The sequence below is a fragment of the Rhinopithecus roxellana genome, chromosome 13 (assembly GCF_007565055.1).
Source record: "Rhinopithecus roxellana isolate Shanxi Qingling chromosome 13, ASM756505v1, whole genome shotgun sequence".
NCBI classification, from domain to species: Eukaryota; Metazoa; Chordata; class Mammalia; order Primates; family Cercopithecidae; genus Rhinopithecus; species Rhinopithecus roxellana.
The window spans coordinates 119,540,074-119,565,018 of NC_044561.1; the positions used below are offsets into that span (position 1 = coordinate 119,540,074).

The following is a 24,945-nucleotide window of genomic DNA, read 5'->3' on the forward strand; positions in this document are numbered from 1 at the left end:
TATCCTTATTGCAACCCTATGAAGTAGGTGGTCTGAGCATATGCACTTTATGGATAAGAAAACGGAGGCACACAGAGGATAAATAACTTGTCTGAAGTCACACAATGGCTGGGCGTGATGCCTCATGCTTGTAATCCCAGCACTTTGGGAGGCCAAAGAGGGAGGATCACTTGAGCCTAGGAGTTTGAGACCAGCCTAGGCAGCATAGCAAGACTCCATCGTTACAAAAAATTAGCTAGGTGTGGTGGTGCATGTCTGCAGTCCCAACTACTTGGGGAGCTGAGGTGAGAGGATCGGTTGAGCCCGGTATATTGAGGCTACAGTGAGCCATGATCGTGCCACTGCACTCCAGCTGGGTGACAGAGCAAGACCCTGGAAAGAAGAAAGAAAGAGAGAAAGAAAGAAAGGAAGGAAGGAAGGGAGGGAGGGAGGGAGGGAGGGAAAGAAAGAGAGAGAGAGAGAGAGAGAGAGAGAGACAGAAAGAAAGAAAGAAAGAAAGAAAAGGGGAGGAGGGAGGGAGGGAAAGAGAGAGAGAAAGACAGAGAGAGAAAGAAGAAAGAAAGGAAGGAGAAAGAAAAAGAGAAACAGAGAGAGAGAGAAAGAAAAGAAAGAAAGAAAAAGAAAGAAAGAAGGAAAGAAGGAAGGAAGGAAGGAAGGAAGGAAGGAAGGAAATCATACGGTGGGTAAACAGAGCCAAAGGCTCAGAAGGCAAATCTGGATAAATAATGTTCTTTATTTCTGGCAAGATCTTTGACTCTGTGCAACCTTGGGTAAGTCATTCTCCATGTGTGAGGTTTAGACAGGATGTTCAAGGGACCTATGACTTCATGTCCATGTGTCCCTCTGGACATATACTCTGCCTGTGACCTCCTTCTTGGTGGGGTCAGTATCTGCTAAGGCAACCAGTGCATGTGGAAGGGACAGGCTTGGAGCCAGGGGGACCTGTGCCATCTCTGCTGTGTCCTATACTAGCTGGGAGACCTTGAACCAGCCACTTTATTTCCCTGGGTTTCAGTTTCCCCCCTTCTACAATGGAGCTGGCAACCAACCTCAGAAATGCTGTTGGGCTTCTGTATGTGAGAGCTGGGCACACAGCGGTGAGAGAGGCGGCTGCAGCTCTCCTCAGGGGTCCCCAAGTTAACATGCCCATTTGTAGTATGAGCTATAGGAACCATGGGTTAAGGGTCCCACATGGGATGATTTGGGGGTTCCCAGATTTCCCTCCACTTGGGCTTACCATGCTAGCCCCACATCCCTGCCACTGGCCACTCTCAATGGACTTTAGAAGACATGTTCAAGTTGAGCAAGTTATCAAGTTCCTTAACCTGACCTTCAAGTTCTTTTCACAACTACCTCCAACCAGCCTTCCCTGCCTCATGTCCCACCACTCCTCCACCCTGTGATTCAGTCCCAAGGGCCACACACCCTTCCCGAAGCTGCCACATCCTCTTGCCTTCTCCCCACCCCAGCCTTTGCAGATGCTCTTCGTTCCTCTTGGAACACTCTTGCTCACTTGGCCACCTCACATCCCATACTCATTCTTCAAGACCCAGTTGACGTTACTTCCTTTGGGAAGCCTTCCAGGATTACTCAGTCTTTCTTTAGTGCTTCCAGGATCTTATTCTGTCAATTCGACTACTCTTACCAAACACATTATTTTTGGCTGCTTCAGCTCCCTGATCCACTTCCTTCCTCCAACTTAGGTCTTGAGCTACTGGAAGGGAGGAACTACCTATCATCTGTGTAACCCTCGGCAGTTTACTACTCTCTTAGCCTCAGATTCCTCATCTGTGAACTGGGGCTGACAGTACCTAAATGAGAGAAAATAATGCAGGTAAGGCACTGGGACATACGGGCCATCTCTAGATCTATCACAGTGGACCTTGGCAAATGTGGGAATGAATGAGAGCCCTCTGGGAGGGTAAGAAAAATAAGGCTAATAAGCATTTATTGGGAACTTTCCACATGTCAGGAAGGCACTGAGTTCAGAGTTTAACATCCACTATCTCATTTAAGACTTTTAATAATCCTTTAAGGAAGAGACTATCATTACCCCCATTTTACAGATAAGGCAACTGAGGCTTCATCAGTGGAGGACCTTGATGAAGGATGCCCAGCTAGCAGGAGCTGGAATTCATGTTGGATCAATGTGGAATGAATGAATCACTTGGGTGTGGGGGGAGGTGGGAGGACAGATAACCTGTATCTTATAACCATATGGTTTTAGAGCTGGAAACTCTTCAGGTGACTTAGTCCAGGGGTTCTTAATTTGGGATCCATGAGTGGGGAGACTGATGGGTTCCAAAGCCAGACAGATAAGGCTCTTACCCAGTGGTTTCTGACCCCTCCCAGTGGTTTCTGACCCCTCTGTCTCCTGTCAATCCTTGCATCCACTCAAGTCCTGGAGTCACCCAGCTTGTTCTTGCTTGGCTCCGCTGGTGTTTCAGTGTGGTCTGAGACTCCTGAAGGCTCCACAGTTGCTGGGGGTGTCCTTATCCCCCACGCAGGGCAGGATCAGGAGCTGACAGTTGCAACCTTTTCCTCTCCCCTTGGAGATGTAGGGAAAAGGGGAAGGGCATCTGGAGCAAGGGAGAGAGCTCAGACCTTGGAGGCAGACACACTGGGCTTCTAAGAACCACAAAGATAAGAATAGTAACAAAGGCTAGCATTTATTGAACACCTACTATGTGCCAGGCACTGTCCTAACCACTTGACACATATGAACCCTTTTCAGCCTCACAACTCTTCGAGGTAGGTTCTGTTATTAACCCCATTTGACAGATGAGGAAACTGAGGCCCAGAGAAGTGAAGTGACTTGCCCGAGGCCAGGCAGCTGGCCAGTGCCAGAGGCTCTGCCATTCACTGGCCAGGTGCCTTTGGACGGGTCACAACCACTTCTCTGGGGTCCTTTCCCCTTCTATTCCGTGCAGGACACCACCTCATGGTTTCTCTGACGACTGAGCTGGTTTCTGTACAGCGTCCCAGCACACAGTAGGTGCTTAGTAAATGAACAGCCTTCTTTCCTCTTAACTCTGATGGGGGAAACCTGGGGTGGGGGCATCTCAGCGGCGTGCTCCCTCCAGCATTCTCCCCCAGGCCAGGATTGAGTGACCCGTCCCTTCCCGACTCTGCAACGCCACCCCCATCTCCCATTCTAACCCCAGAGCCACGCAGCGCCCGGTCTCGCCTCAGTTTTAATGCCGTTGGTCAGAATCCCGCACCTCTGGGCTCCCAAGTTGTACCCCTATAGGAGGAGGAGCGGGAGAATCCGCTCCTAGCAAGTCCTCCTCCGTCCGGCCGCCGAGGGAGGGTTGGGGAGGGCAGGGAAGGGGGTCCGCGGGGAAACGCGTTGCCTGGGGGCCCCGGCGTGTGCTGGGCTGGTGAGCAGCCGCGCCCCGACGGCAGGGCGCGGGGCTAGGAGGCCTGAGCCTCGTCGTCCCCGCGGTGGCCGGCGTAGAGCGCGGCCAGGGGCCGGAAGCGCGGACCCCAGCTGCTGAGATAGGCGAAGTCCTGCTCGGAGCCCGACGAGCCGCTGTGCAGCGAGCTGAGCGAGCCGGCCGGTGAGTCCGCGCCCTCGAAGGCGTAGGTCTGGAAGGCGTCGTAGGGCGGCACCGATAGGTCCCCGTCCGCCAACGCCACCTTGCGGCTGATGAAGTCCCTGAACACTGAGAAGTCCGGCTCGGGGCTCGGCGGCCCCTGCGGCAGCGAGTGGCGCTCGGAGGGTAGGTGGGCCTGCGGGGGGCTGCCCGCGCCCCCGCCCGAGCCCCCGCCCGCGCCCCCGCCCGCGCCGCCGCCCCCGTCGCCGCCCTTGAGCTCGCCGAAGTCGTAGAGGCTCCGCAGCGCCGACATGTCGTAGGCTTCGGTGTCCTGCTCGCCGCCGCCTTCGTCGTTGTATTTGATGACGTTGTCCCGCATGTCCTCATCCTCGTCCGAGCTCAGGTGGCTCTTGTGGTGGCGCCTGAGGGTGAGGATCAGCAGCACCAGCACTGCCAGGGGGACAGAGGGGGCGACTGAGGGCCAAGCCCCGCCCACGGCATTAGGAGGACCCTCTACCCCATCTCCTCCCGCTTCCCGCCAGCAGAGTGGGCCCAGTCTCAACGTTGCTACAGATTTCCTGGATTTCTGTTCAAAAAGCCATTCTTACAATCAAAACTGAACTGAGTGTCTGGAGAGGTAGTGAGCTACCCATCTCGGGAGGTATGCAAATCGAGGCTAGATTACTCTGGGGTGGAGGTGGCCAATGGGAGAACAGTGTTAAAGGTTTTCCCGGGTGTTGAGGCCTGAGGTCTCCCTTCTCAGCTCTATGAAGAGATATACTCTCTGAGGACTCTAGGTGCTGGGGGTGTATAGCAGGCAGCTGAGAAACAGATGGAACTGGGGGAGTGGAAGATGTCCTTCACCCTGACCTCTCTTTCACCCTCACCCTCCTCTGCCACACCAGAAGTCTTGAGCTCCTACTCAACCCTTTGGTTCTCAGGTCAAGGCCTGCAGGAACCCTTCCCTGAGAGTTGCAGGCCAGGTTCCGTGCCTTCCCCTCCAAGATTCCCCAGGACGGGGCTCCTTCCTCTATCATACTGATTCTCAAAGTGCAGCCCCTGGGCAACAGCAGCATCCCCCTGGGAGCTTGTTAGAAATGCAGACCCTTGGATCCTGGCACAGATCTTGTGGCAGTGGAGGGGGATCTGTGTTTTAACAAGACCTGCAGACATGAAGAGGCAGCTCAAGTTTGAAAGCCACAGCTCTGTCATAGACCAGACCCTGCTGTTTTACCATGTCTGTCTCCTCCCCAAAACACACACCCTAAGCTACCCTTGAGGACCTAGGAAATGTTCCTCTATCTTGGTGGCTGGCATGCAGTGAGCGCCTGAAGCATGCTTGTTGAATGAATGAATGACTGAAGGAAGAGTTGGATGGAGACATGGGTAAGTGAATGAATGCTTGTCCCCTCTTGGCTTTCTTCACTTGATTTCCAAGACTCCACATTCTCCTCCTCCTCCTCCCACTTCACTGATCACTCATTCTCAATATTCTAAGCAGGCTTCTCCTCGCCTCTCTTAACTCAGATGTCCTAGGATTCAGACCTCAGGTCTGTATCCATGCTTCCTCTCTTGGAGCTCTCCTTTGGTCTCAACGGCTTTAAAAGTTCCATTTAGAAACTGACAATCCCCATATCTCAGCCTCCAGCCTGAACCTCTCCCCTGAAATCTAGATTGTACATTCAATTTCCTACTCAACATGTCCTCTTGTTGACCAAGTGAATCTCAAACTTAACAGGTCCAAAGGTGAAATACTAATCTTTCCCCCTTCCCCACCCCGAGTCTCCCCCACCTCAGTGTTAGCAACCCCGACTTTTCAATTACTCAGGGCTTTTAAGTCTCTTTTGCTGACTGCTAAATCTCAGTGTCTGGCACGTGGGAGGGACTCACTGGTTGGATGTATAGGTAAATGATGATGGGTGGATGGACAGAGAGATGGACAGACATGTACCAGGTACTGTGCTGGGCACTGGACTCTTCTTGCTCCTCCAAACAGCTCCAGTGGCCAGAGCTGGCTGTGAGGGCTATGGGGCAGGGCACCTGCTCACCACCTAACAAGGTGGCCTGTGACAGGGAAGAGCATGAGAGCTGGGGACAGGCCCAGAAGGAGGGCACAGGGAAGGAAGGTGTCAGGAGAGAAGTGGGAAAGATGGATGGATGGCTTTCGGAGCCGAGGCTGGGAGCTATGGAGGGGGATGCCCACGGGAGCAGATGGTGAGGTTTGCGGGCGGCGGGCGACAGATGTGCCAGGCCTGATCAGCGATTCCGCCCGTCACCTTTAGAGCACTGATGTGCACTGTCTTCGTTTGTGGGCAATTAGGCAGAAATTTGTTTGCACTGCCTCGGAAAATGAAACTGCTGTAAAGTGCACCCTCTGGAAAAAGGGTTTCTGAGCCATGGGCTGGGGTGGGGGGAGAAGGGGGGCCTCTCAACTAGAAGAAGCCTGCCCAGGGCCTCTGCTGGGACCTGAGGAGGTACAGCCTGGCCTTGGGCAGGTCCTCAGAGGGTGGACAGAGGCCATGCCAGTGCTCGGCAGCGAAGGCAGGGGGAGGCAGCTGACATCTCCCAGGAAGCACAGCAAGGCTAGAATCTGCACTTGGACCTCCCTTGAGCTCCTCTAGCTTTGGCCTCAGTGCCCTTCTGTACTTGGGTGGCTACAGCTGTGACAGGTGGCATATGGCCACTCAAATCCAGGTTAGCTTCTGAAACTTGACCTCTTCATTGGGGACACTTTGGGGTTCAAATGGCTGCTAGTGGGCTGGAACCAGTGTAGACTTTGCCCCCCTCCCCACCACCAATGACTTGAGATTTTGCTCTCAGTTTAGATTCATAGCAGGTGGTGTAGTTAGAGGAGTAGAGGACACAGGGTGAGAAGACGTAATATCAAATCCGAAGACTATCCGGTACCCTTACGCCAGCCACTTAACCTCTCTGACCCTCAGCGCTTTCATCTGAAAAATGGGATAATACATGCCTGGCCATGTGGTTGTGAGGTTCACAAGAGCCCTTCTTACTAAAAGTCCTACATAGAGACTAAAAAAGGACCATTCACATAAGAGAATTAAAAAAAAAAATGCTAGGGTGAGGTTTAGGCTGTGTAGGGGGTGGGCCATAGTGAGCTCATCCATGGAGTTGGTGGCGGGGCTGCTCTGCACTTAGAAGACTCCTCATGGGGGCTGCATGTTAGAGCTTGGAGATCGTTTGGCCAGCCCATCCTCATGTGGACAGGGAAGCTGAGGCCCCATGGGGGCTGGTTAGGAAGGAAACCCAGGACCCCAGGATGGGGGTCAATCAGGCAGGGCTGGGTGGCTCTCGATGGACTCACCGACCAGTATGAGAACGCAGACCAAGAGGGCAATGAGGGCGCCGGGGCTGAGGGAGGCCGCCATGACAAAGGCCGTGGTGTTGCAGGACTGGATGGTGCCGGAGCTGTCGCAGCCACAGATGCGGATGGTGAGTGTGCCCGTGCTGCTCAGTGTGGGTGGCCCGCTGTCCACTACCAGGATGGGCAGGAAGAACACGTCCTGCTCCTGCCGGTTGAAGCCCACGTGCTGCGTGTGCACTGCAGCAGTGTTGTCTGTTCCAGAAGAAGGGGGTGCGGGGTGACTTGGAGCCGGGGGTCAGCATCCTTGTCCTAGCCACCTCCTGACTGCACTGTGAGATTTGCCTCCCTATGCCCCAAACTACAGCCTTCCAATGGACTCATGGGTCTCTTCCCTGATCTCCCAAAATTCTGTTACAAGATGCCTCCAAATTCTGCCCCATGCTGCCCAAAGATTCTGTCCCCCAAAGTCTGCCCTCAGCTGCCCAAAGATCCTGTCCCCATGTAGCCCACAATTCTGTCTTCAACCATCCCAAGATTCTGTTTTCAGCTATCCTAAGATTTTGTCCTCAGCTTGCCAAGGTCCCCAGCTATTCTAAGATTCTGTCCCCAGCTAGGCCAAGGTCCTCTCCCGGCTATGTCTTTTTTTTTTTTTTTTTTTTTTCCATTTGTCTCAACAGTTTGTTTTTGCTCTAGATTCCACCCCAACTTCCCAGTGTATTCTGACCCTAGGAGTCCTATAGGGTCCTTGAGTTGTGGTTTGTTGGGCCCTGACAAGTCCTGGGTCATCAGAAGGGACCAGGTCATCAGAAGGCAGAAGGCCAGCCAGCATCTGCCTTTGGCTGTGGGATCCTTCTGTCTTTCATACCCCAAGGCTAGTTGAGAGTCCTGGAGCCTGACAAGGAGTCTCTGCCTAAGAGGCTGAGCCTAGAGGGCTGGGGGCGTGGTGAGGGGCCTGATGAGGGCCCCTGGAGCGTCGAGGTCTTCTTCTTCACATCTTTCTTTTTCACACAGGCGGCCAGAGAGGACAGTGAACAAACACAAATGGAACTCATGGCACTGGTTCAGCCTGTCACTGGGGAAGCCAGGCAGGACGCAGGGGGATGGTGGCTGGCCTTGGATCACAGACTGAGGTGACAGGTGGCACCCCCTTCTCCGCCCTTCCTGCCTTCTTCACACCTGTTCTGTAGGAGTCAGGCCACCTGACCCTCTGTCATTTTGATGGCCCCTCTCAGTTCTGCACACGCAGGGGGACGAAGTGCCCAGAGCTCTGAAGGCTGCTGCCCCGCCCTTCACAGCCAACTCTGCCAAAGGGGGCCCTGCCTTCCTGCTGGGGGCCTTCAGTCCTCCTTCTCCCTGCGGACTTCAGTCTGCTCTTTCTAATCTGAGAGCCAGATCTGGGAGCTCTGTTGGCAGCTTGGCAGCCTGGGTTCCTTGCCCTGCTTTGTGGCCCCAGTTAACCCAGCCCCTTCCCCAGACGCCCCCAATTCAGCACCCTAGATCTGGCCTTTCTCATCATGGATGCTATGCAGGAGAAGGAGCCCTGGGAAGATCTGACTTGTGGCCTTTGGCACATCTCAGAATTGGACTGCAGGTCCAGATGCAGCGCAACTGGCCGTGAGTTGGAAGCTGCCCACGAGGTGCCGGGAACATGAGGGTTCATGCCATTAGCCTATCTGCTTTTACACATATTTGAGAATTTCCATTAAAATGTTGAAAAATAATGCAAGTCTATCATTTACTAGCTGGGGAAACCCACTGAGCTTCTCTAGGCTTCAGTTTACCCATCTGTAAACTCAGAAAGGGTATCATGCAGGTGTGAGGATTAAATGGTGTAATTCACACATAACCCTTAGAAAAGTTCCCAGCCCATAGAAAGGCTCAATAATGCTGGTTAATATTTTTTCAGATCCCGCCCCCATCTTCCCTGTGCTGCACCCACTGCTGGCTCCCTGTCTAGGCCGCCCTGCCTTTGCTCATAAAGTTCCCGCTATCTGGAACACCCTTTCACCTTCTTGCCTGGGCAAATTCCTCATCCGTCATGCTCCAGCTAAATGTCACCTCCTTTCTTGTGGCCTCCTTTCTCCGCTTCCCTGGGAAGGAAGGATTTATGGCTCCCCCTCTCCCTGCTCTGACTACACAGGTGCCATGCACAGTTCTGTTACAGCACTTGTCACGTTGTGTTAAGTTAGTGTGTGCCTGTTTCTTCACTGCATGGCCAGCCAGGGCTGGCACGGAGCCAGTCTTGAAGAGCAATCCTTGAATGAACCACAGCTTTTGGGGGAACTGGTGGTCTCCGGTCAGCCCCTCAGGTCACTGCTGCCACCCCGTCCCTGGAGCTTACATGGGGTGGTCACACTGGATGGCAGCTCTGGTGGCCACCTCAGCCAAACAGAAGCAATTAAGGCAGAATCGCAGGCCCCTTGGGTTGGAAAGCCTTGTCAACTTGGCAAGGTTGAGTCAAGTTCGACAGTTCAAACTGGCTACACTCGGGCTTGAACTCTAGCTCTCCCACCAAAGGGTGCATCAACCCCAGCTGGGAAAAATCTGCCTTCTGCAGGGGAAGAAAGGGGGCTGAAGGGCAAGATGGGAGAAAGAGGGAATGGCATCGGACCCATTTGCACTGAATGGATATTTTTTATGCATCAAGGACTGTCTGCATATTTGAAATACATAGTAATGTTTAATCCTCACAACCTATTAAGAGTTGTGGCATTATTCCCATTTTGTATATACAGAAATTGTGGCTCAGAGACAAGTGACTTGCCTGAATTTTTCCAGTGAAAGCACTCTTCCTTCCTTCCATTCATCCAACAAATCTTTTTTTTTTTTTTCTTGAGACAGGGTCTCACTCTGTCACCCAGGCTGGAGTGCAGTGGTGTGACCTCAGCTCACTGTGACCTTGTCCTCCCAGGCTCAAGCAATCCTCCCACCTTAGCTTCCTGAGTACCTAGGGCTTACAGGTGTGCACCACCATGCTCAGCTAATTTTTTTTTTTTAATTTTTAAAGTTTTTTTTGTGTGTGTGTGTACAGATGAGGTCTCATTATATCGTCTGTCTAGGCTGGTCTCGAACTCCTGGGCTCCTCTTGCCTCACCCTCCCAAAGTGGTGGGATTACAGGCATGAGCCACCATGCCTGGCCTCCATCCAACAAATCTTTATTAACTACTATGTGCTAGGTACCACGCTAGTCACTGTGAGAAAACAATAGAGAGCTAAGCCAGCTCACTGCTGGTCCTGGATCAGAGCTCATATTTTCATGTGAGAAACAATGCTAATCAAACAAACCCACAATTTAGTCAACAATTATAAACCATGGTGAGTGCTGTGAAGGAAGAATATAGGAAGAGCACATGACAGAGGACCTGAGCCAGTCTAGGAGGTCGGGGAGAGCTTCTTGGAAGAAGTGATATGATTCCTGAGCCTGAACAATGAGTTTAGGGAGAGGGAACAGCGCATGCAAAGGTCCTGAGGTTGGAAGAAGCGTAACACACTCAGGGACCTGGGACACTGAGAGGACACTCAGTCCTTTGTGGAGGAATGAGGGTAATAGCTACAATGAGTCAAAACGAGGCTGGAGGAGGAGGCAGGCGCTCATTGTGGAAAGCCTGGGAGGCTGTGGTAAGGAATGTGGGTAATTTTCCCTTCCTTCCTTCCTTCCTTCCTTCCTTCCTTCCTTCCTTCCTTCCTCCCTCCGACTGCCCGCCCTACCCCCTCAAGCCCGCCCGCCCCTCGCCCGCCCGCCCCTCCTGGGGGCCGGTTTCTTTCTCTCTGCTCGCGTGTCGTCTTCGGTCTTCTTGCTTCTTCTTGCTTTCTTCGTGGGGCGTCTTTCTTTCCCTTCTTGCCCGTTCTTCCTTTCACTATTCCGGGCTTCCTTCTCCTGGGCTTTCTTGAGTTCTTCTTCTGGCTTTCTTTCTTTCTTTCTCTTTCTGCCGGTCTCCTTCGCCTTCCTTCCTCCTTCCTTCCTCCTTCCCCTTCCTCTCCTTCCTTCTTTCCTCCTTCTTTCTTCCTTTTTCTTCCGTTCCTTCCTCCTTCTTCCTTCTCTCCTTCCTTCCTTCCTTTCCTTCCTTCCTTCCGTCCTCCTTCCTTCCTTCCTCTTCTTCTTCCTCTTCCTTCTTCTCCTTCCTTTTCCTCCTCTTCCTTTCTTCTTTCTCTCTTCTCTCTCTCGCTATTTTTCATTTACTTGATTCCTTCCCTTCCTTCCTTCTTCCTTCCTTACTTCCTTCCTTCCCTTCCTTCCTTCCTTCTTCCTTCCTTCCTTCCTTCTTTCTTTCTTCCTTTCACAGAATCTTGCTCTGTCACCCAAATTGGAGTGCAATGGCGCAATGTTGGCTCAGGGCAACCTCCACCTCCTGGTTCAAGCAATTCTCCTGCTTCAGCCTCCTGAGGAGCTGGGATTACAGGCATCTGCCATCACGCCTGGCTAGTTTTTGTACTTTTTAGTAGAGACGGGGTTTCATGATGTTAGCCAGGCTGGTCTCGAACTCTTGGCCTCAAGTGATCTGCCTGCCTCAGCCTCCCAAAGTGCTGGGATTACAGGCATGAGCCACCACTCCTGGCCAGAATCTGGATAATTTTCTTAAACGCAACAGGAGGCCATTGATTGGTGGGCTTTAAGCAAAGAAGTGACCTAGTGACAAACCCATTCATTCAACAGCAAGTGGGAATTGAGCACTACCTGTCTGTCAGGACTATTGTATCTGTCCTCCCTGGGAATACTGCAATGGACAGGATGGATGCGGTCCCTGTCTTTGCTGGGCCTGTGTTCTAGTTGAAGGAGCTTATCATCTAAAATGCAGGAGTCAATGTGGAAGAACAGCCAGGAAGCTCTCGCGTGTTTTAGGTGTGAGATAATAGTAGTAGTGGAGGCACAGAGAAGTAGGCAGATTTGAGAAATGAGTGGCTGGCTCTGGCTCAGCCTCAGGTTGCCAAGCAAGAACAGGGATGTTTGTCTCTCAGGGTTGCTGTCTTGGGCCACGGGACCATATGTTCTGGGAACTCTGGTCCCCACCACTCCTCCACCCCATGAAGGGGAATCCCCAGGCATCATCCCTGAACGCATCAAGTTTGCCCTCCTGGGCAGCAGCTGGCTTCAGCTGGGGAAGCCACTGGCCACCCCACCCCTACCCCACCCTTCTAGGTGGGATCTGTGCCCAGCGCTGCATGCATCCATCTGGCCTGACATACATCAGTGTCAATCCCTGGCTGCAAAGGCAATATTTATAAATCACGTTTCCAAACTGGCTACACATTTGTACAAAGAAACAGATGGATTGGGGTAGCCGTTTGTCACCTAGGATATTTATACAGTGAGGAGGAGGGGGCTTGGCAAGTAGTGAGAAGGGGCTGAGGGACTGGAGGAGGAGGCCTTCCACGGCTGCTATGACCTCAGCGTGCTGCTGCCACCCAGTCCCCGGAGCTTACACCAGGTGGCACTCTGGATGGCAGCTCTGGTGCCCCCACCCTCCCTCCGCAGCTAAACAAAAGCAATTGAGGCAGAATATCTCGGGCCCCTTGGGTTGTAAAGCCTGGTGAACTTGGCAGAGTTGAGCCAAGGCTAGCTGTGTTTCCTGTGACCAGCTCGGGATACTACTGGAATAATGAGTAGGCAGGGCTGTACTCGTTGTTAAAATATTGAAATACTTCCAAAAAAGGTTTAAATAGCTGTTGACACTGCGCCCCCCAAGTCCCTCCCTGCTGCCTCAGCCTTTTCCCCAGGCAGCCTCCCAACTTTGATACCATCAAGCCACGAAGGAGTTAATGCCTGGCATGGTAGGGTTTCTAGGGTCCTGCTCCAGGTTTTGGTCAGCATCCTTTCTGATTGGTCATCTGAGCTGCACTGGTTGTTAAATCTGTTTATTATTTTTCATTATTTATTTTTAATTATTGATTGACTGAGATAAGGTCTCACTCTGTCTCCCAGGCTGGAGTGCAGTGGTGCGATCATGGCTCAATGGAGCCTCAAACTCCTAGGCTCAAGTGATTCTCCTGCCTTAGCCTCCCGAGTAGTTGGGACTACAGGTATGCACCACCACACCCAACTAATTATTATTATTTTTTTAAAGGATGGGTTTTCACTGTGTTGCCCAGGCTATTCTGAAACTCCTGGTCTCAAGGGATCCTCCTGCCTTGGCCTCCCAGAGTGCTGGGGTTATAAGCATGAGCCTTACATATTTTTAACAGGACTCCCAGAGGTACAGACGGGTCTGGCTTCAGAGACCACTAAGGCCTCTCACATTGGGTGTAAGTGTGTAAAGGCCTTGAGAAGGATCCAAGACCTATTCCAAGGCCAGAAGGAAACCACATGATCTGGCCCCCTTGCCGACCACATCTCCTCCCAGTCCTGTCTCTTACTCACTCTAATCACTCAGGTCTCCTCCATTCCTAATTCACCCCTGTCCTACTCACCGCAGGGCCTTGCTGTTTCTACCACTGGGGTGGTCGCTTTCTCTCATATCCTTTAGGTCCCTTCTCACTATGGATCCCCTTGGAGAGGCATTCCCAGGCCACCCTGTTTAAGAAGATAGCTTCTCCTCTTACCCTGCTTTCCTTTTTTTTTTTTTTTTTTTTGAGGTGGAGTGTTGCTCTTGTTGCCCAGGCTGGAGGGCAATGGTGCCATCTCACCTCACTGTAACCTCCGCCTCCTGGGTTCAAGCAATTCTCCTGCCTCAGCCTCTGGAGTAGCTGGGATTACAGGCGTGCACCACCACACCCTGCTACTTTTTGTATTTTTAGTGAAGATGGAGTTTCACCATGTTGGCCAAGCTGGTCTCGAACTTCTGACCTCAAGTAATCCGCCCACTTCGGCCTCCCAAAGTGCTGAGATTACAGGTGTGAGCCAACATGCCCGGTCCCTGCTTTACTTTTCACTGTTTCATTGAACACATTTTATCAGACACCTGCTATGTGCCAAGCACTGCTCCAGGCACCCAGGGTTGAACAAAGACAAGTCCACACCCTTGTGGAGACTGCATTATTCCTCCACCCCAGCCACTTGTCACCCCCAACATACTTTTTTATTTGTGTAATTTCTGTCTCACCTCACTAGAATATAAACTAGGTTTTGTTGTGTTTGCTATTGCGTTTCCAGGACCCAGAGCAGACCCTGACACAGAGGCTTTGTGTCTCAATAAACGCTCAATAAATAATTGCTGGACACAGGAACTGATATTTCTAGGTATTAACACTATATCTTGGTGGCCCTTATTTTACTGGGGCCACCTAGCCACCCGAGGCAGTAGGCGTTATCTTCCCCATTTTAGACAATGAAACTGAGGCTTAGGAACAGGTGTCCCAGCAGTTTGGGAGGTGGGTGGATCACCTGAGGTCAGGAGTTCGAGACCAGTCTGGCCAACACGATGAAACCTTGTCTCTACTAAAAATACAAAAATTAGCCAGGAGTGGTGGTGCACTCCTGTAACCCCAGCTACTTGGGAGGCTGAGGCAGGAGAATCTTTTGGCCCTGGGAGATGGAGGTTGCAGTAAGCTGAGATCGCACCACTGCACTCCAGCCTGGGCAACAGAATGAGAAGCTATCTCAAACAAACAAACAAAACATACACACACACACACAAAACAACAACAACCACAAAAAACTAGAGAGGAACAGGAGCTTGCCAGGGTGGTATAGCTAAGCCTGGTCCCTTATTTCCAGTTTGGTGACTACTCCCTTCCCCTCAGTCTATTCCTTAAAGGTTCAAACTTCAACATCATGAGGAACTTGTGAGAGCCAGAGGGGAGGAATCTCACAGTGGACTCAGGCAGGGCAGGGCAGTTTGCTTTCCCGGTGGTGTGCTAAGGCAGGAAGCACACTGGACTGGGGATGGGGGTGGGTTGAATCCTACCCACACCACCGACTCCCTATATGACCCTGGGCGGGGCTCTTTCTCTCTTACAGTCTCAGTTTCATCACCTGTAAAATGGGGAGAGGAGTCAGAAAACTACCTCACAAGATAGCTGTGAGGATGCAGAAAGAAATGTGAGTGAGTCTGGCATGGTGTCTTATGCCTGTAATCCCAGCTTTTTGGGAGGCCAAGGTAGGAGAACTGTTTGAGCCTAGGAGCTGGATACCAGCCTGGGCAACACAGCAAGACCCCATTTCTACAAAAAATAAAAAAAAAAATTAGCCAGGGGTGATGGTGTGCACCTGTAGTGCCAGCTACTCGGGAGGCTGACGCAGGACTGCTTGAGCCTAGGAACTCGAGGCTGCAGTGAGCTATGATTGCACCACTGCACTGCTGCCCGGGTGACAAAGCGAGACCTTGTTTCAAGAACAATTCCAAAAACCAAAAAGGGAATGTGAGTGGAACAAAGCAGTTTTTAAACTGCAGGGTGGGCTGGGCACAGTGGCTCACACCTGTAATCCTAGCACTTTGGGAGGCTGAGGCAGGCCGATAGCTTGAGCCTGGGAGGTCAAGACTAGTCTGGGCAATATGGCAAAAATCCCGTCTCTACAAAAAATACGAAAATTAACTGGGCATGGTGGCACACATCTATAGTCCCAGCTACTTGGGAGGCTGAGGTAGGAGGATTGCTTGTGCCTGGAAGGTGGAGGTTGCAACGAGCCACTGCACTCTAGCCTGGCTGACAGAGAGAGACCCTGTCTAAAAAAAAAAAAAATCAAATAAAAAACCAGAAACCTGCAGGGTGGGGAATTTGTGCACGTGGCTTACTTCAGTCTTCACTCAGAACGGGGGCTCTTTCCACCCCGGACTCTGGCACAACCATTCCTCATTTATTCCCTGTCTATATCTTCCCATCTGCCATTTCTTATCCTTGGGACGCCCTCCTCCACTCCACCAACCCACACCCTGCTTGTGTTTGGCCAGTGGGCCCAGACTTTCCATGTGATCTTAGATCCAACATAGGCCCTGTGGGCGCCTCCGTCCCTCTGTCTATAATATGGGAACAGGGCAGAGAGACTGTGCCTCTCCCTTCTTGCATCCTAGGGTTTGGAGGCTCACCTTGGATGTCAAGCAGAGAGAAATGAGGGTTGCTGGGAGCTTCAGGCACCAGGCGGAAATAGAAGCGGTGCCCGCCTTGGGGCTCGTCTCTGTCCACCACGCTGATGGTCTGGATGAGCTGAAGGGTGAGGAGGGGATAGGGGGCTAGTGGTGAGGCTGAGACCACTCTGGGTCCAGGCAGAAGGTGCTGCTGGCCAGTCCTGGAAGCAACCCCCAGTCCCCAACCCCTCAGGGGTACCTGGCCTGGCTTGGCATCCTCGCATACAGCTGCCTCGTAGGGTGTGGCCAGTTCTGGGGGATTGTCGTTCACATCCAGGATTCGGATCCTTAGGGATGCCCGGGATAGCTGGGCATGATTGTCTGTAATGAGAGCACAGGAGCAGGGGAGAGGCAGCAAGTGTGAGATCTAGATAGCCTCCTCTCTACTACAAGGACAACAGTAGGCAGTGGGGTCATGCTGAGAGATTTGTGGGTTAACCAAGCTGGTACAAGGACCAGAATTGGGAACATTTGGGCATAAGTTGAGTAATCATCGCTGTAACCATCACCACCATTACCATCAGCCTTGGCACCAGTGGCATTATCACTACAACCCTCAGCACCACAATCACCAGTAGTACCCACTGGCATCACCAACACCGTCACCACTGTTAGCATCAACACCACTATCACCATCTCCACCATGGCCACCTTTGCCATCACCACCGCTATTACTATTACCATTGTCATCATTAAGCCATTACCAATACCACTATTTGCATTATTATCAGTGCGTCTACCAACATAACTATCAGTACCACCATCACCATCCTTACACTGTTACCATCACCACTGCCATCACCACCACCACCGTCAGGTCATCACCATCACTATCATCACCATTAGAATGAACCACATCCTCTAGTACTACACCCATCATCTCTACCATAAATAATACTAAAGCCATCACCATTACCACCCTCACCACCACCACCAACCCCAACACCATCACCAATACCACCACCATCTCTTCCATAGTCACCACAACCACCACCACCAGCCCACCTATTACTACTATTACCCCCATCATAATCACCAATATCACCATCACATCCCTGATCCCCAACAACACTGCCATCACCACTGCCACCCCTCCCCACACCACAGAGCACACAACATGCACCTGGAGCATCTACATTCATTATTTTAAGTATCCCTGCAGAAATCCTGTGGTTTGGTACAATTTCTATCCCTATATTGCAAAGGGGAAACTAAAACATGGGACACTTTCTACACATGGGTCAGGGGCAACTAAACTCCAAGACTTCTGCTTTCTCAAGACCTGATCCTAAACGGGCCAGACAAGTCCAGGGAGGAAAATCTTGGCCAGCAAAACCATGATGTCCCCACCCCTCCAAGTTGGGATGTCTTCAAGGTCATGGTCCCTGTCTTATTTATCTCTGGGCTACCAGCATTGTGGGATATGGTACAGGTAAATTCTAACATATTAATATTTGCTGAATGAATGAATGAATGAATGAATGAAGCCTGGAAAGACTGAGACTGCAGGAGGCTTGAATTCCAGGCATGGCTATGTCCCTGACCCAGTGTTTGGTCTTGGGTAAGACCCTGCCTTCTCTGACATCAGTTTCCACACCTGGAAAATAAACAGAGCATAGTGATTATGAGCAATGCTGGGTAGTTCTGATTCCAGCTCTGCAGCTTCATGTCTGTGTAATCCGAGCCATGTCACGTGACCTCCCTGTGCCTCAATTTTCTCACCTGCAAAATGGGTCCAATATTGACCCACTTATGCCTAGCGTTCCATTATTGGAATGCTAAGCATGTGAGAGTTATTTATTATCCTAGGTCATCGCCAAGGTCTGATTGCAAAAATTCAAAAAATTACAACCTCAGGCACAAATGGGTTAATAGGTAGGTGAAGAGACAGATTGAGTTAATATCTGCAGGGCATTTAAAACTGTGTGTACTACACATAGCAAGTGCTATATAAGCATTTGTAAATAAACAGACATCCTCGAAGGGTCCTATTAGCAATGACATTAAATAATTCTAGGATGTGGAATACTTTATCCCAGCCTGTCCTGTCTGAGCAGTGCCCTGAGTGTTGGTGCTTTCTAACCCCTCACCAGCCCAGACCTCTGAGTGCTCTCTGGTGCCCCATCCTCTGCTATCTTGGTTACATATTCATTACTGGCATGTTCATTACTGACATGTTCCACCTGCCAGTGACCTCAGGAACATCTCCTGGAGGAGGAAACCACACCTCACTTCCAAGCAGTGACTTGGAAGATGGGGCTTTCTGGCTGGGCTGGCAGGGAGCTCTTTTAGGGGCAGCCTGAAAGCTTCCAGGCATCCAGGCTCCCCATGAGTTTCGGGGGGAGTGGGACTGGTCGGCTGCCTCCTGCTGTGAACTCAGGATCCACTATGTGCTGATGGCAGCTGCTCATGTGTTGATAAAGAGAGAAATAGAGATAGGAAGGCAGGTGCAGCCACCTCCTGCGGGGGGCAGTCAGGAAAAGGAGGGGGCTGAGTTCTTAATTAACTCAGACCCCGGCTTCTCTCTGGAGTTCCCCTTAGCCAGGGGCACATTATCTTCTAAGCTCACCAGATCTGTCATTCCGGTGATTACAGGGGGCTTTTCCAGGGTGAGAGATGGGAGTCGTGACTGGGGATGCCGGGTGAACCGTTATTTTTAAGAGTGCATTGCCGGTGAATTTCAATAGACAGACGGTGGGTGCTTTTGGGAAGAAGGGGGCGAGGCCCACAGCCAGGAACAGGCGCCTCTCTCCCAGCAGAGGCAGGGGAGAGTAGAGGGGGTGGCCAGGGCCTGAGTGCCCTTACAGGGCACTTTCCCCTGCAGTGGAGGGTGGTGGGGGTGTATGGGCTGGAGGGAGAGACAGGGTCCTTGGGCCATGTCGAAGGTAGAGCAGGATGGACTGCTGAGTGGGTGATCCCCTCCTAGATCCTCACTGCGGATGAGACCCCCATTATAGCACCTTTGCTTTGGCTCGGCCTCTCTTATCTCTTCTTTTAAAATGTCATAGGTCACCTTGTGAGAAAGCCCTAATGCCCTTGGCATGAGTTAGAGTCTCAGACCTAAGAGGCGGGGCAGCTGAGTGACCTCTAAATTGCCAAAGTTGCCACCTGCATTTCTTTTTCTAGGAATTCCTGAATTTAGGGCTGGCCTGGAATCCCAGAGCTCATGGACTGGCCCCAGGTCAGCACCCATTGCCACTGTCATTGCCATTGTGGCAGTGGGTCTCCAGCACGGCTGTACATTACAATCACCTGGGAAGCCTTTAGAAAACGCCGATGCCCAAGGCTTGGTCATTTACTTATTTATTTATTTTAACAGCTCCAGAGGATCAGCCTGTAGCAAGGTTTGCAAACCACTACCCTAGGGTGACTGGGAGGTGGGGGAATCCAGCCTGACTGGCTTCCTCCAAACCCCTCCTATCACAATTAGAATCATTTGTAAGAATGGAAAATAATCCTATTTTTGCCACCTTAAATGTTTCTGGGATAAAACAAGGAATCTGTTGATTAATCTTGACCTCTGTGTAGGATTTTCCAGTTCATAACACTCTCTTATTATGACCTCATGTGATCCTTGAAATAACTCTTGAAGAAGGCCTTGTTAAACCCACCTTCTGGATGAGGAAACAGAGGTCCATGGAGGGGCAGGATTTTCCCCACAGCCCTAGGGGAGTCAGCAGCAGACCTGGAGTTGGGTCCGAAGCCTCCCGACTCCAAGTTCAGTGCTTGGTCCTGATACAATATCAGGGTCCCTCCTGATGCATGGGCATTTGTCCACTCAGCGGCAGCTACGGCTTACACCCAGGCCCAAGTGGATCTCACCCAATGGCCAGTGGCAGGTGCCCCCTTCAAGGACTAGGTCCCCCACAGCCCTCCCCTCTTGGCTTTTCAGTTCAGCTGACTGACATGCAAATTAGTTTAATTATTTCTTCTTCTAAAATAAATTATATTTTGCAGTAGCTGCAATATGTTGTGTCAGGCAAAATTACATTCAATATTTTTAAACTAATTGATGCAGCCTTGAGGAAGGCTGATTGACAGCCCGGGGCTGAGCAGGCCTGCAGCCTTAACCGATTCCTAAATTAAAATTAAACGTGCTTTGGCCCGGTGCTTCCTCCTTGAGCTGCCTCACCATTAATCCGGGGAGGTGGCAGGTGAAGCCCCGGGGGTCTGAGGGACCTGAGGAGGCTGGGCAGCTCAGGGTGCCTCGGGGAGAGAACACACTCGGAGCAGGAGAATTGCTGTGCAGTGGGGCAGGTCTGTCACCTTCGCTGGGCCTCAGAGTTTCTTCTGTATAATGGATGGGGGATTGGACTGGACAATCTGGAACTGAAACCTGTGGTTTTTGCTGACAGTTGTGGATCAAGCATCTCCTTTGTACCAAGGACACAGCATGAACAAGACAGCACGGTCTCAGTCTAGTGGCAGGGACAGACATTACTCCAGACTGATAAGAGCTGAGGGAAAAAGTTCAGGAGCTGTGAGAGCTTGGAGCAGGGGGTCTTGCCTGGTGGGATGCAGGATGTTTTTCCTGGAAAAACATGATATTTCTGTTGAGTCCTGGCGAGTCGTGACTGGGAAGTAATTGCATGAGGGGGAAGGGGAAGGAAAGATTGTCTCAGGCAGTGGGATCAGCACATGCAAAGGCCCTGGGGTAGGAGGGGAGGATGTGGATCTCTTCCAAGCAGGATCCCAGCCCCTACTAGAATTCCTCATTTGACATCTGGACCAACCTGAGTGGGCATGGGAATGGGGCTGGGGGCCAATGGGAAGGGCAAAGGAGACGGGGCCTGGCCTGGTGCCCCTGTTAGGGCACTCCTATGAATGTGCTCCTCCCTGGAAGAATGGCAACAAACACATATTAAGCACGTGGCAAGACCAGGGTCTGGACTGCCCCATTTCATCCTGTCAACCACAGTGGGAGGCAGGGACTGAGACTGTTGCTGTTTTACTGATGAGGAAACGGGCTCAGAGGGGTGAGGTGACTTGCCCAAGGTCTCATAGGAGCTGGTACTAGAAACTGGGTCTGGTTTTAAAGGGGAGTTTTTAACCACCACAAGGTGTTGCCTTTCTTGTCTTTAGCTGTCAGAATGTATCTTGCCTTCAAGGCCCTGAACAAATTTCCCTGCTTCCTCCAGGAAGCTTTCCTTGATTGCTCTCGGTTCTGGGCAATCCAAGGATAAGCCCAAGTCTCCCATGCCCACAGGGTCCCCCATGAGCATCCTGCTGTGGCCTTTCCAGCCTCGTCGCTACCCCGCCCTCCCTCTTTCACTCTGCTCCGAGTTTGCTTCTTTACCTCCTTCAGGTCTTGGCCCAGATTTCTTCTCGGAGAGGCCTCCCCTAAAGACCTTATTTCCATGCGTCCTTTGCCATCCTACCAGACACCACTTCCCTGCCTTATTCTTTGTAGCATTTACCCAGCACCCTCTGTTTTTATTGAACTTTCTCATCCTTTCTCTCCTCCCCTAGAATGTAAGCAGAATTTGTGTATATTTTCTTTACTGCTGTATCCCCAGTAACTGTGTGCATGCTACATAGTAGGTGCTTAATAAAGGTGTGTCAGAGGAATCCATTCCACTGTCTGTGGCATCTCTGACCATGGCCACGCTCCAGGAGGGATGCTGAGGAGGTGCAGGGGAGAAACTGAGACCTTCTTGAATGAACTGACTCTGTTGTATTAGGGGTTGCGTCCCCTCCATTTCAGAAGCAGTCTAGTGCTGGGACCCTCTTCCTGCCTCTCCCTTTCTCTGTCTCTTGACCAAGGTTTTCTCATCAGTAAAACAAATGGAGTTGGATTCTGTGGCTCTCCTTGGCTGTCACAGAGAAAGACAGAAGCCTAGACAGAAACAGAGAAGTGAAGCTGCAAGAGTGGGAGTGGGAAGGAGAGTGGGGGGTGGGGTGGGAGGGGGAGAGAGAGAGGAGAGAGATCAGCTCAAAGAAAGCGCCTTCCCTCTCGCTTGCAGTGTTGGGGACTGAGCAGAACTTGGTCCCTCTTCTCCACTGTCCCTCCAGCCCCTCCCTCCTCCTCGAGGGAGTTAAATTGCATCCAAACACCAGGCTCTGATTAGAGCTGGCCAGCTGGGCAGGAAGATTTATCATCCCAATTACAAACCCGCCAAGACAAGCAGGCAGGACAGTGAGGCGTGCGGGGCGAGAAGATGGGAGTGCTCCAGGGAAGGGGTGTCAGGGTAGCCGGCAGCAAACTCCCTGCACTCCCTGCCCTGTCCCCACGCCCCCACAATGGGAGCAGGAGGCTCAGGTGCCCTTCTCTGTCCCTTGGAGGGACTTCGATGATCTATTTGTTTTCCACATTGAGACTGGAAGCTTTGACCTTACTGGGGGGAAGTTTGTTCCTCCAAGGAAAGGGTGGGGGAGGACTTCTGGGTGAAGCAGGGACCCTGAAATCATAACATCCCTGAAACTCAAAGAGGAGATCGGGGAACTTTCCTTCCCCAGGAGCTGAGCTGGTCCCTAATGATCTGGGCTGTCCTACACTCCATGGATATCACAAAATCTTTGTTCCTGTTGGGGTCTGTTAGGTATTCAAGGTGGTACAGGATCCCAGGAGTCATCCAGTCCAAGAGGAGCCCAGGCCTGATTTGCATACCTGTAGTGACAGGGAGCTCACTGTCTCTTGAAGCAGCCCCTTCCATGTACAGCTGTGACATGTCTCTTTCCCCGGGCAGCCTCCCTGGAACTCCCAACCACCTGCCCTGGTCCTGCCCTGGACCCTCCAGCCCAAAGCTGAGCCTGACAGCCTCCCATATGTTCCCCCGACTCCACGTTTGCCCCCTCCAAGCCATCCTTCCCACGAACCCGAGGGAACATTGGGGACCAAACATCTGATCATGCCACTCTTCTGCTCAAAGACCTGCACTGGCTCCCTGTCACCTCCAGGAGATGTCTGGTTCCTCATGAGACACCAAGGCCCTTTCTGTACAGGCCCAGTGAGCTTCTTCACTCACCCCTTGCATCATCTGCTCCGGACACCCTCCAGCCCCAGAGACTGGCCACACCCAGCCTCTCTGTTTTCAAAATGGGCCTCGGACATCCAAGCTCCTAGGCCTTTGCACACAGGGGGCTTTCTGCCGGGAGCACCTGAATCTCCTTTCTGCCCATGGAAAAACTTCCCTGGCCTTTGAAACCCAACTCAGATGTCCTCTCAGCCAGGTGCTGATGCTCATGCCTGTAATCCCAGTGCTTTGGGAGGGCAAGGTGGGAGGATTGCTTGAGCCCAGGAGTTGGACACAAGCCTGGGTAACATAGTGAGAGCCCCCTCTCTACCAAAAACAAAAACCACACACACACACACACACACACACACACACACACACACACACACACACAAAAGAACAAAAAATAGACGTCCCCTCCTCTGAGAAAGGTTTTCTGGCCCTCGCTGGGCGGGCCAGTCTCTCCCTGCTCCTCAGGAATCGCCATGACCCCATGACTTTCACTCTGTATTGTCACTGACTGTCAGTGGGTCTCTCCCCGCCCACCTGTGAACTCTCGGGTCAGTGGCCAAGCCTTGTTCATCACCCGGTCCCAGAGCCCAGTCCAGGCTGGGGTGGGGGATAAGAGGCCCCAGAAAACACTGGCTGCGGGTACATGGCTTGTGGGTGTGTGTGGGGGTCCCTGCAGGAGAAACTAAGCACTCTCTGCTGCTCAGACCCCACTGCGACCTTCACTCCCCATCCCTGCCCCTTCCTCCAGCCTCTTTAGGCCTCCTCTATGGTCCTTCTGAGAGGCACAGACTGGGAGTCAGAAAGCCTCATGGGAGGACTCCCTTTCTTGGCCTCCATCTCTTCAGGTACAAAACAGGATGGGTACAGGGCTGGAGCCCATGATCTCTGACATTCCCTCTCCTCTCAGATTCTCTCTCTGACTTAATAGAGGACCTACTGAGTGTTAGGCACACAGTAGGAACCTGTGCTGGGCACTTGAGGCACATTATTTCTAATCCTTGGGGGATTTATGTTTTACAGAAAGCACTCAGCACAATGCCTGGCATATTGTAAGCTTTAAGTAAATAGAAGCTGCTATTACTATTATTAACTATTTTTTGAGATGGAGTCTTGGTCTGTGTCCTAGACTGGAGTGCAGTGGTGCAATCTCGGCCCACTACAATCTCCACCTCCCAGGTTCAAGCAATTATCCTGCCTCAGGCTCCCACGTAGTTGGAATTACAGGTGCCCACCACCACACCCGGCTAATTTTTGTACTTTTAGTAGAGCTGGGGTTTCACCGTGTTGGCCAGGTTGGTCTTGAACTCCTGACCTCAGGTGATCCACCCGCCTTGGCCTCTCAAAGTGCTAGGATTACAGGTGTGAATCACTGTGCCCAGCTGGAAGCTGCTATTATTAATAGTTACCATTGTCATAGCCATCCAATAAAGTAAGTATGATTATCACCATTTTATAGATGAGAAAACCAAGGTAACAAGATGGGGAGTGGCATATCCAGGCCTATGCAACTGGGAGCCATGCGACTAGAAGCATTTCTTCTCCATCCTGCATTCCTGTTTTTCCAACTGGGCACGCAAGCCCATTCATTCATCCCTTCAGTAAACACACATGCCTACTGTGTGCCTGGCCTATGTGAGTGCTGCAGGTACAGACTGGGCCCTGCCCTCATGGAAGGTACAGTTTCCTGGGGAAGAGTGATCTTCACTGAATACTCACACAGATGCATCTAAAAATCATAACACGTGCTCTGTGGCATGAAGGGAAAAGCAGGGTTCTGTGAGACGTGACTTGGCCAGGGGTGACCCAGATGGGGAAGTTTCTGGTGAGTCTGGTTAACCCTTTGCTGTCCTGGACATCTAGCTATTACTCCTCCAGATCAGCTTAGGGCTGGATGACTCCTGAGAGGGTGACTGGGCACCCCCCTTGGCACTCCCCGCTCCCAGTGTTGGCTTTCCAAGTCTCCCCTAGATCCCCCCAGCCAGTCTCTTTGAAGACTGTCCCTTTACAACTGCCCTTTCCACCGAAGGATTCAGACACAAATTGTACTTTAAATTCAATATCGGTCATTAATATTTCATGATTACAAAACGTTAAAGATAATGTCAGTGGAAGGAGCGTC

At 51.7% G+C, this 24,945-nt stretch overlaps 1 protein-coding gene across 1 annotated transcript in view; it reads right to left on the reverse strand.

The window, feature by feature from the left end:
- Positions 1–2,644: 2,644 nt before the first annotated feature.
- CDH22 (cadherin 22) overlaps positions 2,645–24,945 on the reverse strand; it is a 136,745-nt gene continuing 114,444 nt past the window's right edge. Inside the window, exons 9-12 of the mRNA XM_010384183.2 lie at positions 16,061–16,182; positions 15,823–15,940; positions 6,862–7,113; positions 2,645–3,986 (exon numbers count right to left, since the gene is read on the reverse strand). Coding sequence (XP_010382485.2) covers positions 3,415–3,986; positions 6,862–7,113; positions 15,823–15,940; positions 16,061–16,182 — 1,064 coding nt within the window. The 3' untranslated portion in view covers positions 2,645–3,414. The remainder of the gene's footprint in view (positions 3,987–6,861; positions 7,114–15,822; positions 15,941–16,060; positions 16,183–24,945) is intronic.